We start from the raw sequence: 12889 nt of genomic DNA on the forward strand, positions 1-12889 counted from the left end.
AAGAGATAGAGAATCCTCGGGGTCATGTCGGGGTGAAGACAGAGGCAGCTGAAGTGTTTAATCCATTAAGAGTTTGATACAAAATAGAATTGACAGAATTTATTACTGGGTGGTCATTATTGGAATAATAACCTTTCCGTCGCAACTGACTGACCCAGTCAGATACACACCTGATGAAGGAGCGACGCTCCAAAAGCTTGTGATGCCAAATAAACCTGTTGGACTTTAACCTGGTGTTGTGAGACTTCCTACTGTGCCCACCCCAGTCCAACACCGGCATCTCCACATCATAGATATACTGGCCTGCTATAGTTTAGAATGGATTTTTTCCCATAAGCTGGAGGGGGAGTGGGTGTGCCAGTGGAAACATTTACAGATATTTTGCAGGAAAGTTCTGCACTACAAACAGTGCTATCGGTGCTACAAGGGATAGTGTCCCCAGGGTTTGAGCAGGTAAATAGGCGGGAGTGTATAATACTACAAGGTCCCTGTCTCCCCAGGTTGTCTCTGCTGCTTTACCTCATGCACTCTTGTGTGTATGTATGTGTATGTTCGCTTCTGGACCTTGGCAGAGATAGGGAGGATGATCAGGGGCACTTGGCCTCATCGCTGCCTGGAGAAAAGGTTCCTGAAGGCGTTGTTGTAGTTTTTATTAAAGGCCGTGTAGATCAGGGGGTTGAAGAAGGAGTTGGAGTAGCCCAGCCAGAGGAAGATGCTCTTCCACATGGGGGGGATGTCACAGGAGCAGAGCGGGTTGATGAGCTCGGTGATGAAGAATGGGATCCAGCACAGCACAAAGACCCCGATGAGGATGCCCACCATCAGCGCCGCTTTCTTCTCTTTCTGCTCCCTCCAGGTATCGCCGTCAGTCTGGAAGGTGACAGTCGCGTGGCGGACAGTGAAAACCATCTCAGGCTGCTGGCTTGCCTCCTTTACCTGGCAGAAAGAAAGGGCTGTGAGTAGCAGTCCATCCAGTACCCTTCCCATTCCTACTCAGCACCTTTCACCACATCATACACTTTAACAACATTGTCTTATTAAAGCGTACTGAGTATTTTAACTAGAAAGAGGTTAATACAATGACTAGAATTCCTTCCATCATTCCCAAGGCCTTTCCCTCTCTCTTTATATTGCTTTCGCTCTATTCTTCTCGCTTCCTCTCTTTTCCCCCTCCTCTTGCTCCGTCTCCATTTTAGTCTCTGTCTCTCTCTTCCTCTCCATCTCTCTCTCCCCCTTTCTGTCTCTATCTCTACCTCCCTCTCTCCCCAATTTTCTGTCCCTTTTCAGTCTCACTCACCCTTTCTCTCTCCCTTCCCCTTTATCCCCCTCTCTCTCTCTTTAGCTCCCCCTCTCAATACCTCTCTCTCCCCTCCCTCTCTCTGGCTCCTCCCCTCTCTTTCTCTCTCCCTCACCCCATCTCCCCTCTTCTTCTCCCTGCCTGTATAGAATAGAATCCCAATAGTACGGAAGGAGGCCATTCAGCTCATCAGGTCTGTGCCAACCACAACACCGGGCCCTATGGCCCTATTCCAATAACACCACATATTTATCCCGCTAATTTACCCTGCTAAGCCTCTGACACTAGGGTCAATTTAGCATGGTCAATCCACCTAACCACTATTTTTGGGCTGTGGGAGGAAACCGGAGCATTCGGAGGAAACCCAATGCAAACACAGGGAGAACATGCAGACTTTACACAGACAGTGACTGAGGCTGGAATTGAACCCAGGTCCCTGGTGCTGTGAGGCAGCAGTGCTAACCACTGTGCCACTGTGCTGCCCCACTTTGCTCTCTCTGTCCCTGTGATTTTTCCCTCCCTCACTTTTCCACTGTTCTTTTGCTCTCTATGAATTTGCTCAATCCAACTGTTTCTCTCTCCCATACCTTTCATGTCTCCATCTCCCTCTGCCCTATATCTCGCTGCATTTTCCATTCATATCGTTTCCGTCTCTCCTCAACTTCACCTTGCAGGTTTCTCTCTCACTCTCTCACACAGACACACACACGGGCTGTCTCACACACACACACACACACACACACACATTGATAGGCACACACACCGACAGATTCACACACAAACAGACACACACACACACAGGCAGACACACACACACAGGCAGACACACAAGGGCAGACACACACACACACACACACACAGGCAGACACACACACACACACACACACAGGCAGACACACACACACACACACACAGGCAGACACACACACACACACAGGCAGACACACACACACACACACAGGCAGACACACACACACACACACACACAGGCAGACACACAGGCAGAGGCAGACACACACACACAGAGGCAGAGGCAGACACACAGGCAGAGGCAGACACACACACACACAGGCAGACACACACACGTAGACACACACACAGGCACACACATTCATTCTCTCCCCATGTGTGTCTCTTCTGTCTCTCCCTGTGGGTTTCTCTCTCTCACACACTTTCTCCCTTGCTCTTTCTCTCTCTCACGTTCAATCTCTCTCTCCATCGTTCCCTCTTTTCTCTCTCCCTCCGCACATGCATCTTAAAGTCTAAGGCATGTTCTTATTGTCCCTCTAACTCCCCTCACTCTCTGTCTTTCCCCATGATCTATCTCTTCCCTGTTATCTGCCCACTCTCCCCCTACTCCACCCTGACACCGCTCCCCTCCCCCGCCCCCCGAGAGGAGTTTTAGGAGTTATTCTAACTTGCTGGAGCCCTGTTGAAGCTGCTTTTAGTACCGAGTTGCGTACCTCCACCACCTCGGGCATGGGAGTGATGGTGTTGGTCCGGCGGGATCCGATTCGGAACTTGGCCGCTTTGTAAATCTTCCAGTAGACGAACAGCACCACGCAGAGGGGCAGGTAGAAAGCCCCGAAGGTGGAGAAGATGGTGTAGGAGGGCTCCTGGCTGACCTGGCACTGGCCGTCCTTCTCGGAGTAGGTCTTGCCCCAGCCGAAGAGGGGGGAGAGGGAGATGACGGCGGAGAGCGCCCAGGTCAGGGCGATCATGGTGTTGGAGATCTTCTTCCTGGTCTTCAGGGTGTACTCCAGGTGCCGGGTGATGGACCAGTAGCGGTCCAGGGCGATGGCCGTCACATTCCAGATGCTGGCCGTGCAGCACAGGACATCGCAGGAGACCCACAGCTGGCACAGCACCTTGCCCAGCCGCCAGCGCCGCCCGTGCAGCTCATGCACCAGGCTGAGGGGCATGACCAGCGCCGCCACCATCACGTCCGACATGGCCATGGAGGCCACCAGGTTGTGGGGCACCCGGTGGAAGGTGCGCACCCTCAGGATGGTGACCAGCACCAGCATGTTCCACAGGAAGGTGGCCAGCATCAGGAGGGCCAGCAGGGCCAGGGTCAGGATGCTGAAGGCCGAGAGGCCCCCCGAGCCCCACTCCCCCAGTCGGGCACTCTGATTGTGCCAACCACCACTGCTGTTAGCCCAGTCCATCCTGCTCAAAGCAGCCCTCCCCACCACCAGGGCAAGGGCAAGGGCTGGGTGGGATAGGAGGGGGAGGGGGAGAGGAGGGGGAGAGCAGGGAGGGGAGAGAGAGAGGGGGAGAGGGGAGAGGGGAGGAGAGGAGGGAGGGGAGAGGGGGAGAGGAGGGAGAGGAGGGAGGGAGGAGAGGGGAGGGGGGAGAGGAAGGAGGGGAGAGGGGGGAGAGGAGGGAGGGGGAGAGGGGAGAGGAGGGGAGGGGAGAGGGGGGAGGCAGAGGGGGACAGGGGAGAGGGGGGAGAGGAGGGAGGGGAGAGGGGGGAGAGGAGGGAGGGAGAGGGGGAGAGAGGAGGAGGGGGAGGAGGGGAGGGAGGGGAGGAGGGGCAGAGGGGGACAGGGGAGAGGGGAAGGGGGAGAGGGAGGGGAGAGGGGGGAGAGGGAGGGGAGAGGGGGGAGGGAGAGGAGGGAGGGAGAGGGGGAGAGGAGTCGTGGAGAGGGATTGGGGGAGGGAGTAAAGGGGGTGGGAAGAAAGAGGGGCAGAGGGGTAATGGAGAGGGGATGGAGGACACAGGGTAGAGGGGCAGAGGGGTGATGGAGAGGGGATGGAGGAGCACGGGGTAGAGGGGGAGAGGGGGGAGAGGGGTGATGGAGAGGGGATGGAGGACACGGGTAGATGGGGTGGGGAGACGAGTGAAGGGGAGGTGGGTGGGAGGGAGAGGAGGGGAGAGGGGTAGAGGAGGTGGGGAGGTGAGAGGAGTGGAGGAGGGAGGGTAGGGAAGGGGGAGAGAGAAGGGGGAGAGAGAAGGGGAGAGAGGGGTGGGGGAGAGGGAGTGAGACACAGGAGGGTGGGCGAGGAGGGAGGGAAGTGGAGAGGGGGAGAAAGGCAGGGGAGAGGGATGGGGAGGAGTGGTAGGGAGGGGAGAGAGGGGAGGGGGAGAGGGGTGAGGTAGAGGTGGGAGAGAGGCAGACAGGGAACTCCGGTGCCAACAAGCGAGGCTGACTTGGCGCTTAGTCCGGAGTCCAGAGAGCTGCCTTATCCCGGTTATTGAAACATGGGGGTGGCAGTGAGGGTCCACCCCACCCAGGTATCACTCCCCCTGCTGCCGCCGCTGTGTCCCGAACTCATGGAGCAAGGATGACCGAGGATAGATCCATGTCCCTCTCCTTCTCTGTCTGTGGCTGGAAACAGGACTGGGGGATCAAACAGGAGCAAGGCAAGGCAGAGAGTGCCCAGCAGAGTGCTCAGGGCACCTTTCCACCAACATGTAACTCCCAATGCAATGGCACAAAAAAGACGTTCCAGTGAAATAACTGCGGACTTGTGGACTGGCTTTCCCAGCGAGGACAGAGCTGTGCCTGCTCATCAGTGACAGACTGAAATCTTGTTACACTCCCACAATGAAAGCAGTTGGAGGGTTTGCATGACTGAGCGTTCAGTTTGTGGAGCTGTCACTGTCTCTCTCTCTCTGTGTGTCGCCACTTGTACATCCAGCATCTGCTGTCGCCTCTCAGAGGGAGGAGCTCAGGAAGACAAGGTGCAGCAACAAAGATCCTGGCCAGTTTGCGTCAAACAAGTGCTAAGCAGCTGATTTCCCTCTCAGCCTCCTCTTCCTCCCTCTCCCTATCCCTATCCGGCACCCTCTCCAGCTCTCCCCGCTCATTAGCTGGGTAAACCCACAGACACTCCTCCGGGAGGCATCTGCACAATTTCTCAATCTTCCCCCGTTTGTCAGCCCAAGGCTCCATCTCCTCTGATTGACTTTGAGAGAGAGAGGGTGTGAGGAAAGGGGGAGGCTCTGTTAAAGGGACATCCTCACTGACAATCTGCACAGCCTCTTTGCACTCCCCTCCACCAGGATGTGGGGGGCTCTTTAAGGATGCGCCCACTTTGTAAATTAAACGGAGAGCAGCAGAACACACACACACACACACCTCAGGAAATCCTCAGCTGGGTTGGGGTTTATTGCAGTAAGCAACTGAAACAAGGTGAGTAGAGGTTGCAAATTTCTTTTCTCAAAAATAAATAAAATGTTAATTTAAAAATTTCTTTTCTTTCTCCTGTGAAAGCGAACGTGGAGTTTTATATCTTTGCGTTCTCCAAGTTGCGGAGTCTCTGGGAATATCCAGGGGTAGAGATTTGATTCAGAGAGAGAGAGAGAGAGATGTGGGGGAACGTTGATGTGGAACATTAATCCCAGTATGGATTCATTGGGCCGAATGGCCTATTCGCAAGCTGTGTCAAACGTGGGGAAAGAGACACATCACTGAAAAGCCGGAGCCAGTGCACTCTGGAGGGAAATTTTTACACCTCTCTCACCGGAGGGCGGGGGTCAGGATTTATTTGGATTGAGGGAGACTAAGGGAGGACAATGAACCTAAGCAAATCACACTTCAACACATTCCAGCAAAAAATTGGGAAAGGCTCTAACTGGACTGAGATTCCACAAACAGGCTGTCTCCTGAAATGAAATGGACTATTATAAGGTGTGTCTGGGACAGCAAACTGTTTCCTATGTCTCAAATCGTGCAAAATTCCCACTGTATTGAAGGAACAAAATGAATTGGTTTTGTGTCTGTGTGTGTAATTAAGATCACTTGGATTTTAGTCTCTGGTTAGTTAATATTATATGGTAATAATATTAATTAATATGATCTAGAATTAATATTCATGCTCTTAGGCTGATTGGTGTTAACAAATTGTCCCTAAATTAGTCGTCCCTCAGTCTGGTTATGGTCCCTTTATTGTGGAGTCCAATAGGCATAGACAAAGGTCGTAGGTGGAAGAGGGCACTCACACTGTTAAAATGGCAGTGCGGACACATTGGGCTAAAGGGCCTGTTTCCCATGCTGTGTTGTTTTTTGTTCTTTAATATTAATTAATATGAGATGATATATAAATATTAACATCAATATCGAGTCTGGTTCCTCACATTTTCATTCTATTTCTGCTCCTGATTTCTTCTCTCTCTCTCTACTCCAATGGCTCAAGTACATTTAAATTCAGCTGCTTAGCAGATTCCTGCAATGCTAAAGGGAACTGGAATACAATAAAAGAGAACATCTTTTCCCCCAGCCATCCTTGATCAATTTGCGCAGGATCTATGTGACTGGATCACGCTTTTGATATGATTTCCATTTCACTCGCTTTCCCACACATTCGTTTTTGAGAAAGCTGGGGAGACACGCTGTGAAAATTAATTTAACTTAGCGCTGGAGCTGAGATTCGATCCCTCTCTCGTGTGTGTTCCAGCTGACGGGAACCCAGAGCTTTCTCTGCCCTCTTTTCGATCGCTTTTTAATCCTGGTGGGATGTGATTCTCCCCCCTTCCCCTCAGGATTTAAAACACTGGCTGCTCTTTCCAGGGACTTTATAGGATGACGGAGCACTGCTGGAAGGGCCGAATGGCCTACTCCCCTTCCTCTGTTCCTAATGCAGGATTGTCAAGAAAATCGATTGGCAATCACCAACCTCGTGTGTAACTTAGAATCAAACAGTTCAGATGGAGACTGTTCGATCCATTGTGCCCATGCTTTGAAAAAGCTATCCTATTAGTCCCATTCTTTCCCCATAACAAGGAACAAAGAAAATTACAGCACAGAAACAGGCCCTTCAGTCCTCCAAACCTGCACCAACCATCCTGCCCGACTGAACTAAAACCCCTACCCTTCCGGGGACCATATCTCTCTATTCCCATCCTATTCGTGTATTTGGGACGGCGTGGTAGCACAGTTGTTAGCACTGCTGCTTCACAGCTCCAGGGTCCTGGGTTCGATTCCTGGCTTGGGTCACTGTCTGTGTGTGGAGTTTGCACATTCTCCTCGTGTCTGGGTGGGCTTCCTCCCACAGCCCAAAGATGTGTGGGTTAGGTTGATTGGCTGTGCTAAGAAATTGCCCCTTAGTGTCCAGGGGATGTGTAGGCTAGAGGGATTAATGTAGGGATATGGGGGTAGGGGCCTGGGTGGGATTGTGTTCGGTGCAGACTCGATGGGCCGAAGGGCCTCTTTCTGCACTGTAGGGTTCTATGATTTGTCTAGACATCCCTTAAAGTCATTCTCGTATCTGCTTCCACTGCCTGCCTCGGCAGTGAATTCCAGGCACCCATCACTCTCTGTGTCCTGCCAAATTGTTGGGTGGAATTTTACTGTCCTGCCCGCCATGGGAATCATAATGGGCGGGGCTGACCATGCCAAGGTGCTTGGGGCAAGCACGGCTAGAAAACCCCACCCCTTATCTTTCTGTAGCCAAACACACCACCGGCAGGGGGAGACCACACAGCATGTGGCAGACCTTGAGTTTCAATACCAATTTCCCACCTCAATTCCCTGAGAGATTGAAAATCTGTCTATCCCAGGTTTAAATGCATTCAACAATGGGGCATCCACGGGCCTCTGGGCTACAGGCTTCCAATGATTCACAACGCTTTGAGGGAGGTAATTTCTTTATATGTCAATCCAAAATGGTCAGCCTCTGGGACTGTGCCCCTGTGTTTTAGATTCCCTGAACAACAGGGGCAATCTCTCAGAGTTCACCACGTCAAGCCCCTTCAGGATCTTAAACGCTCTATGCCTTGTCGATCTACAGGGCAATCTGTAATAAACTATTCTGTTCTTTTGCTGTCTGGGCAATTTGAGTTGGCCAGTTTAATTGGTGTGTTTGTGGGGGATGCTATTTATTTGATGAGTGATACCAAGCACTGGTGAAGGCATGTGGGACGCGTGAAGGACTAAAGTGTATGATATGTGTAGAATCAGAGAATCACTGCAGTGCGAAAAGAGGCCATTCGGCCCATCAAACCTGCACTGACAACAATCCCACCCCAGCCCTTTCCCCGTAACCCCATACCCAGCCAATCCCCCAGACACTAAGGGGCAATTTAGCATGGCCAGTCAACCTGCCTTTCTTTGGACTGTGGGAGGAAACCGGAGCATCCCAGAGAAACCCAGGCAGACACGGAGGAAATTCCACAAAGACGGTGACCCAAGGCTGTAATTGAAACCAGGCTCCTGGCACAATGCGAATCATTGTGCCATCATGCCACACATGGCTGCCAACAGTTAGTGGTCGACCCAGTGGGGGGCAAGGCGTGGTTGATGGTGGGGCGAGGGTGGGAGGGGCGGATACACTCGTGGTTTGTGAGTGGAAAGAAACAGCAGAAGAGGAGCCTGACGATAAAATTTACACTGTCTGGAGAGATTGGTTCCAGGAGGGATATGATGGGATTATTGGGAGGGATGAGGATGGAAAGAGAGAGACAGTGTGGCAGGGCATGGGGCTGGCATGAGAGGGAAAAGGAGGGGAAGGCATGAGAAGGAGGGGATGGCATGGGAGGGCAAAGATGGCTTGGGATGGGTTGGATGAGCTGATGGAATTTGTTAAGTGGCATGATGGTGGGGAGATTATTTGACTCAAATTGTTATTTGAAAGGTATTCCTCATGCTAAAAATGAAGATTCAACAGATTTAAATGAAGAAAAATTCAACAAACCATAAGATGGACTAAAAGAACACAACTGCATGGATTCTATAGACAAAGAAGATAATAGTTTCTTGCCTCCAGAGTGTTTACACAGCTAAACTCCCATAGACATGGGAATTAGTGTTCGGTGCAGACTCAGTGGGCCGAAGGGCCTCTTTCTGCACTGTAGGGTTCTATTCTATGACATGCCACCACACATCCTTAGACCCAGGAGAGAAATAGATATAATGTTGCTCTGAAATTTGGATCATAAACAAGGATTTTATCTCAGAGTAAAATTGGTATTTAGGAAGATGCTGAAATCATAAAAGATGGATATCAAGGAAATAGATTGTTTATTCCTTGAATAATATAAAGCTCATCACATGTAAACCTGCCTTTTCAACTCAGGGGTAAACTGTTCCCAATCCAACTCTCTCATCATTTGACTATAAACAAGTCACAAGGCTGGATTCCTGATGAAATTTATATTTATATTCACAAGTTGCTTGGACATGTGGACAGATTCACGTAGCTTTTCCCCAGAGTGAGATTTGTTGATTCTGTTAAAAAGTTTACTGAAATAATTACTAGACATCCTGTTGCTAAAGAATTACTGTTACAATAAAGATACTAATTTGACCACACATGTTTTATGGGGCCCTCCCAGTGATCAAATGAAAATGCCGGTGTTATTACACAAGAAATTACAGAAGGGATTCAGTGAAAGGGTCTGTACCAGCGAGGAAACGGGTGTGTGTTCCCCACTCATAAGTTTGAAGATTTTGATTTCCTTTCTTCCTTAAGGAATAGTTCCTCATCCTTCAATTAGCCACATTGAACCAATCTGGCCTTAGCACTGAATATAACAACTTTAAACCTTAACCACTTTTTCTTGGAGATTCTGTAACCATTTATAATTCTCAGGACCCACCTCTTACCTCTTACTCACCCAGTCATAGTCTCATTTTGTCTGAGTTTTGTCAGTTAATGATCAGAATGAAAATTGTCACCTCTGTGTCAGCCAGTGAATTGGAGATGGGGCGAGACTTAAGACAGGATTTACAGCAAACAGAAACTATTTAAACATCATCTCAAGAATTGCTCCTTTCTCTCAATAAGAGAAGACTGAGAGGTGGCTTTAAGATTATGAAAAGGTTTGATGGGGTAAATATAGGGAAGATGTTTCTAGAGGGAGATTAGAACTAAGGTTCATAACTATAAGGTAGTCACTGACAATCTCGATTGGGAATTCAGGAGAAACTTGGTTATTCAAAGAATTGTTAGAATGAATATCACTACCACAAAGTGTAGAAGAGTATTGTCATACTCAAGGGAAACTAGACAAGTATACAAGGAAGAGAGGAGTGGAAGGCTGTATTGATTGGTTAGATGCAGGAGTGGGAGGAAATACATGTTGAGCAGAAACACAAGGATGAACATGTTGAGCCGAATGATGTACTCTAAGTATTATGCAAGGAGCAGAACTATAGGAAAATCTCCCAATAATCAAAGGATAATTACTCCAGCAAATTTTAATGAGTGGAGGATAGTTAGAGAATACAGAACTGGGTGGCACAGTGATTTAGTGCTGCTGCCTCACAGCACCAGGGACCCAGGCCTGGGTCACTGTCTGAGCGCAGTCTGCGCATTCTCATGTCTGCGTGGATTTCCTCCGGGCGCTCCAGTTTCCTTCCAGAGTCCAAAGATGTGCAGGTTAAGTGGATTGGCCATGCTAAACTGACTTTAGTTTCAGGAGGATTAGCAAGGTAAACATGTGGGGTTATGGGGTAGGGCGGGATTATTGTCAGTGCAGGCCCTACAGTACAGAATGGCCTCCTTCTGTACTGTAGGGAATCTATGAATACAAATTAAGTGATGGAAACCAAATCCCTTCACTGACAGTAATGTATCTCTGGGAGTGAGTCATAGAAGAATGTCACAATCATCTCCATTCTTACACATTTGTATTGTCATGATGTGCAGCTTTGATATCCACCCAATCATAGACCTTTCTTTTGTGGCCCCCCGCCCCCCCTTAATGCACCTTTATCCATGGCACTTGTTTAAATACTGTTCACTTTTAATCCATTCCAATGAAAGGTCATTGACCTGAAATGTCAATTCTGTTTTTCTCTCCACAGATGCTACCCGACCCAACCTGCTGCACGTTCCCGGCACTTTCTGATTTTATTTCGGATTCCCAGCATCGGCAGTATTTTGCTTTCTCCTCTTCCCTTTTCAGTGTGTGCACCACACGTGGAAACTTAGTGATTTGCAGCCCTGAATGATCCTAGGGAAGGTCTTGTCTGGTACACGTTCGTGATTGATCTGATGAAAAGAAAAACGTGAAGTTGCATTTAAATGGGCATAGTTTCATAATGTCCCCATAAGTGCCTTGCCCCTAATTAATCACTTTTGCAGTGTTTTAACACTTACTACACAAGAATACACAGCAGCCAATTTGTGAATGGCAAGCATCCACAAACAGCACTGAAATAAATGACCTGATTTGCTATTTAGTGGCTCAGGTGAGGGGATGAATGTTGGCCAGGACACTAGGAGAACTCCAATGCTTTTTTGTGCAGTGTCAAGGGACTCTCCTTGCTCACTGTCACCCTAGTCTTAGAGTAACATGTCACCTTGAAGGTGGCACCTCAGTGCCAATGTGATGAATCTGCCTTATATCTGCCTTGGAACTTGAACTCAAAGACTTCTGATCCAAAGGTTCAAGTGCTACTTACTTGAATTGTAATCCAGAACAGTTATCAACTTTTTATTTACTAGGGTCACAAGTAGGCTTACATTAACACTGCAATGATGTTACTGTGAAAATCTCCTAGTCATCACATTCCGGCACCTGTTCGAGTACACTGAGGGAGAATCTAGCATGGCCAACGCACCTAACCAGCTCATCTTTCAGACTTTGGGAGGAAACTGGAGCACCCGGAGGAAACCCCTGCAGACATGGGGAGAATGTGCAGACTCCACACAGATAGTGACTCAAGCAGGGGAATTGAACCCAGGTCCTAGTACTATGAGGTAACACTGCTAACCACTATGCCACCATGCTGCCCCACATAGGATAGGTGGATTGGCCATGATAAATGTGGGGTTATGGAGATAGGGCAGGCCTGGGTAAGATGTTCTTTTGGAGAATCAGCGCAGTTTCAACGGGCTGAAAGGCCTTCTTCTGCATTTAAGAGTCTGACAAATTTGATTGAATTTTCCGAGGAGATGACTAGGGCTGCAGATGAAGGCAGTGCAGTTGATATGGTCTACATGGAGTTCAGCAGGGCTTTTGACAAGACCTCATAGGGTAGACTGGTCAAGAAGATAAGAACCTATGGGATCCAGGGCGATTTGGCAAATTGGATCCAAAATTGGCATAGTGGCAGGAGGCAGAGAATGTTGGTCAAAGGTCGCCTTTGCATTGGGTCCCTTCCTCTTTGTAGTGTACATTAATGATCCAGATGTAAACATAGGAGGCATGATCAGTAATTTCACATATGACATGAAAATTAATGATGTGGTAGATAGTGAGGAGGAATTACAGGATGATATATATGGGCTGCTCAGATGGGCGGAACAGTGGCAAATGCAATTTAACTCTGAAAAGTGTGAGGTGATTTATTTTGGGAGGACTAACAAGGCAAGGGAATGAATGGTAGGACGCTAGGAAGTACAGCAGACCAGAGAGATATTGGGGCGCATTTCCAAATGTCCTTGAAGGCAGCTAGATAGGTAGATAAGGTGAATTAGAAGTCAAATGGACACTTACTTTTATTAGCCAAGACATAGAATATAAGAGCAGGCAGGTTATGATGGAGCTGTATAAAACACTTGCTAGGCTACAACCAGAGTATTGTGTGCAGTTCAAGTTGCCACACTTTAAGAAGGATGTGATTACACAAGAAAAGGTCAGAGGAGATTCGGGTGTGAGGCGAGTTGTGCAATCCACACCCACCTCCATGCCAGTTCATC

The 12889-nt window shown here is 49.1% G+C and overlaps 1 protein-coding gene across 1 annotated transcript; it reads right to left on the bottom strand.

The window, feature by feature from the left end:
- Nucleotides 1–246: 246 nt before the first annotated feature.
- On the bottom strand, nucleotides 247–3465 carry htr5ab (5-hydroxytryptamine (serotonin) receptor 5A, genome duplicate b). The gene is made up of 2 exons (XM_080217539.1): nucleotides 2761–3465; nucleotides 247–936 (listed from the first exon to the last, which is right to left on the bottom strand). Exons 1-2 carry the CDS (start codon nucleotides 3463–3465, stop codon nucleotides 604–606), a joined length of 1038 nt encoding a protein of 345 aa, XP_080073665.1. The 3' UTR covers nucleotides 247–603.
- Nucleotides 3466–12889: the final 9424 nt, after the last annotated feature.

Source organism: Carcharhinus amblyrhynchos, chromosome 2, assembly GCF_965287045.1.
Source record: "Carcharhinus amblyrhynchos chromosome 2, sCarAmb.v2.hapA, whole genome shotgun sequence".
In the NCBI taxonomy this organism is placed as follows: domain Eukaryota; kingdom Metazoa; phylum Chordata; class Chondrichthyes; order Carcharhiniformes; family Carcharhinidae; genus Carcharhinus; species Carcharhinus amblyrhynchos.

Coding starts and splice junctions, on each gene's coding strand:
- htr5ab (XM_080217539.1), bottom strand. CDS start 3,465: ATGGACTGGGCTAACAGCAGTGGTGGTTGGCACAATCAGAGTGCCCGA. Junction 937..2,760: donor CCATGCCCGAGGTGGTGGAG/GTACGCAACTCG, acceptor TCTTTCTGCCAG/GTAAAGGAGGCAAGCCAGCA.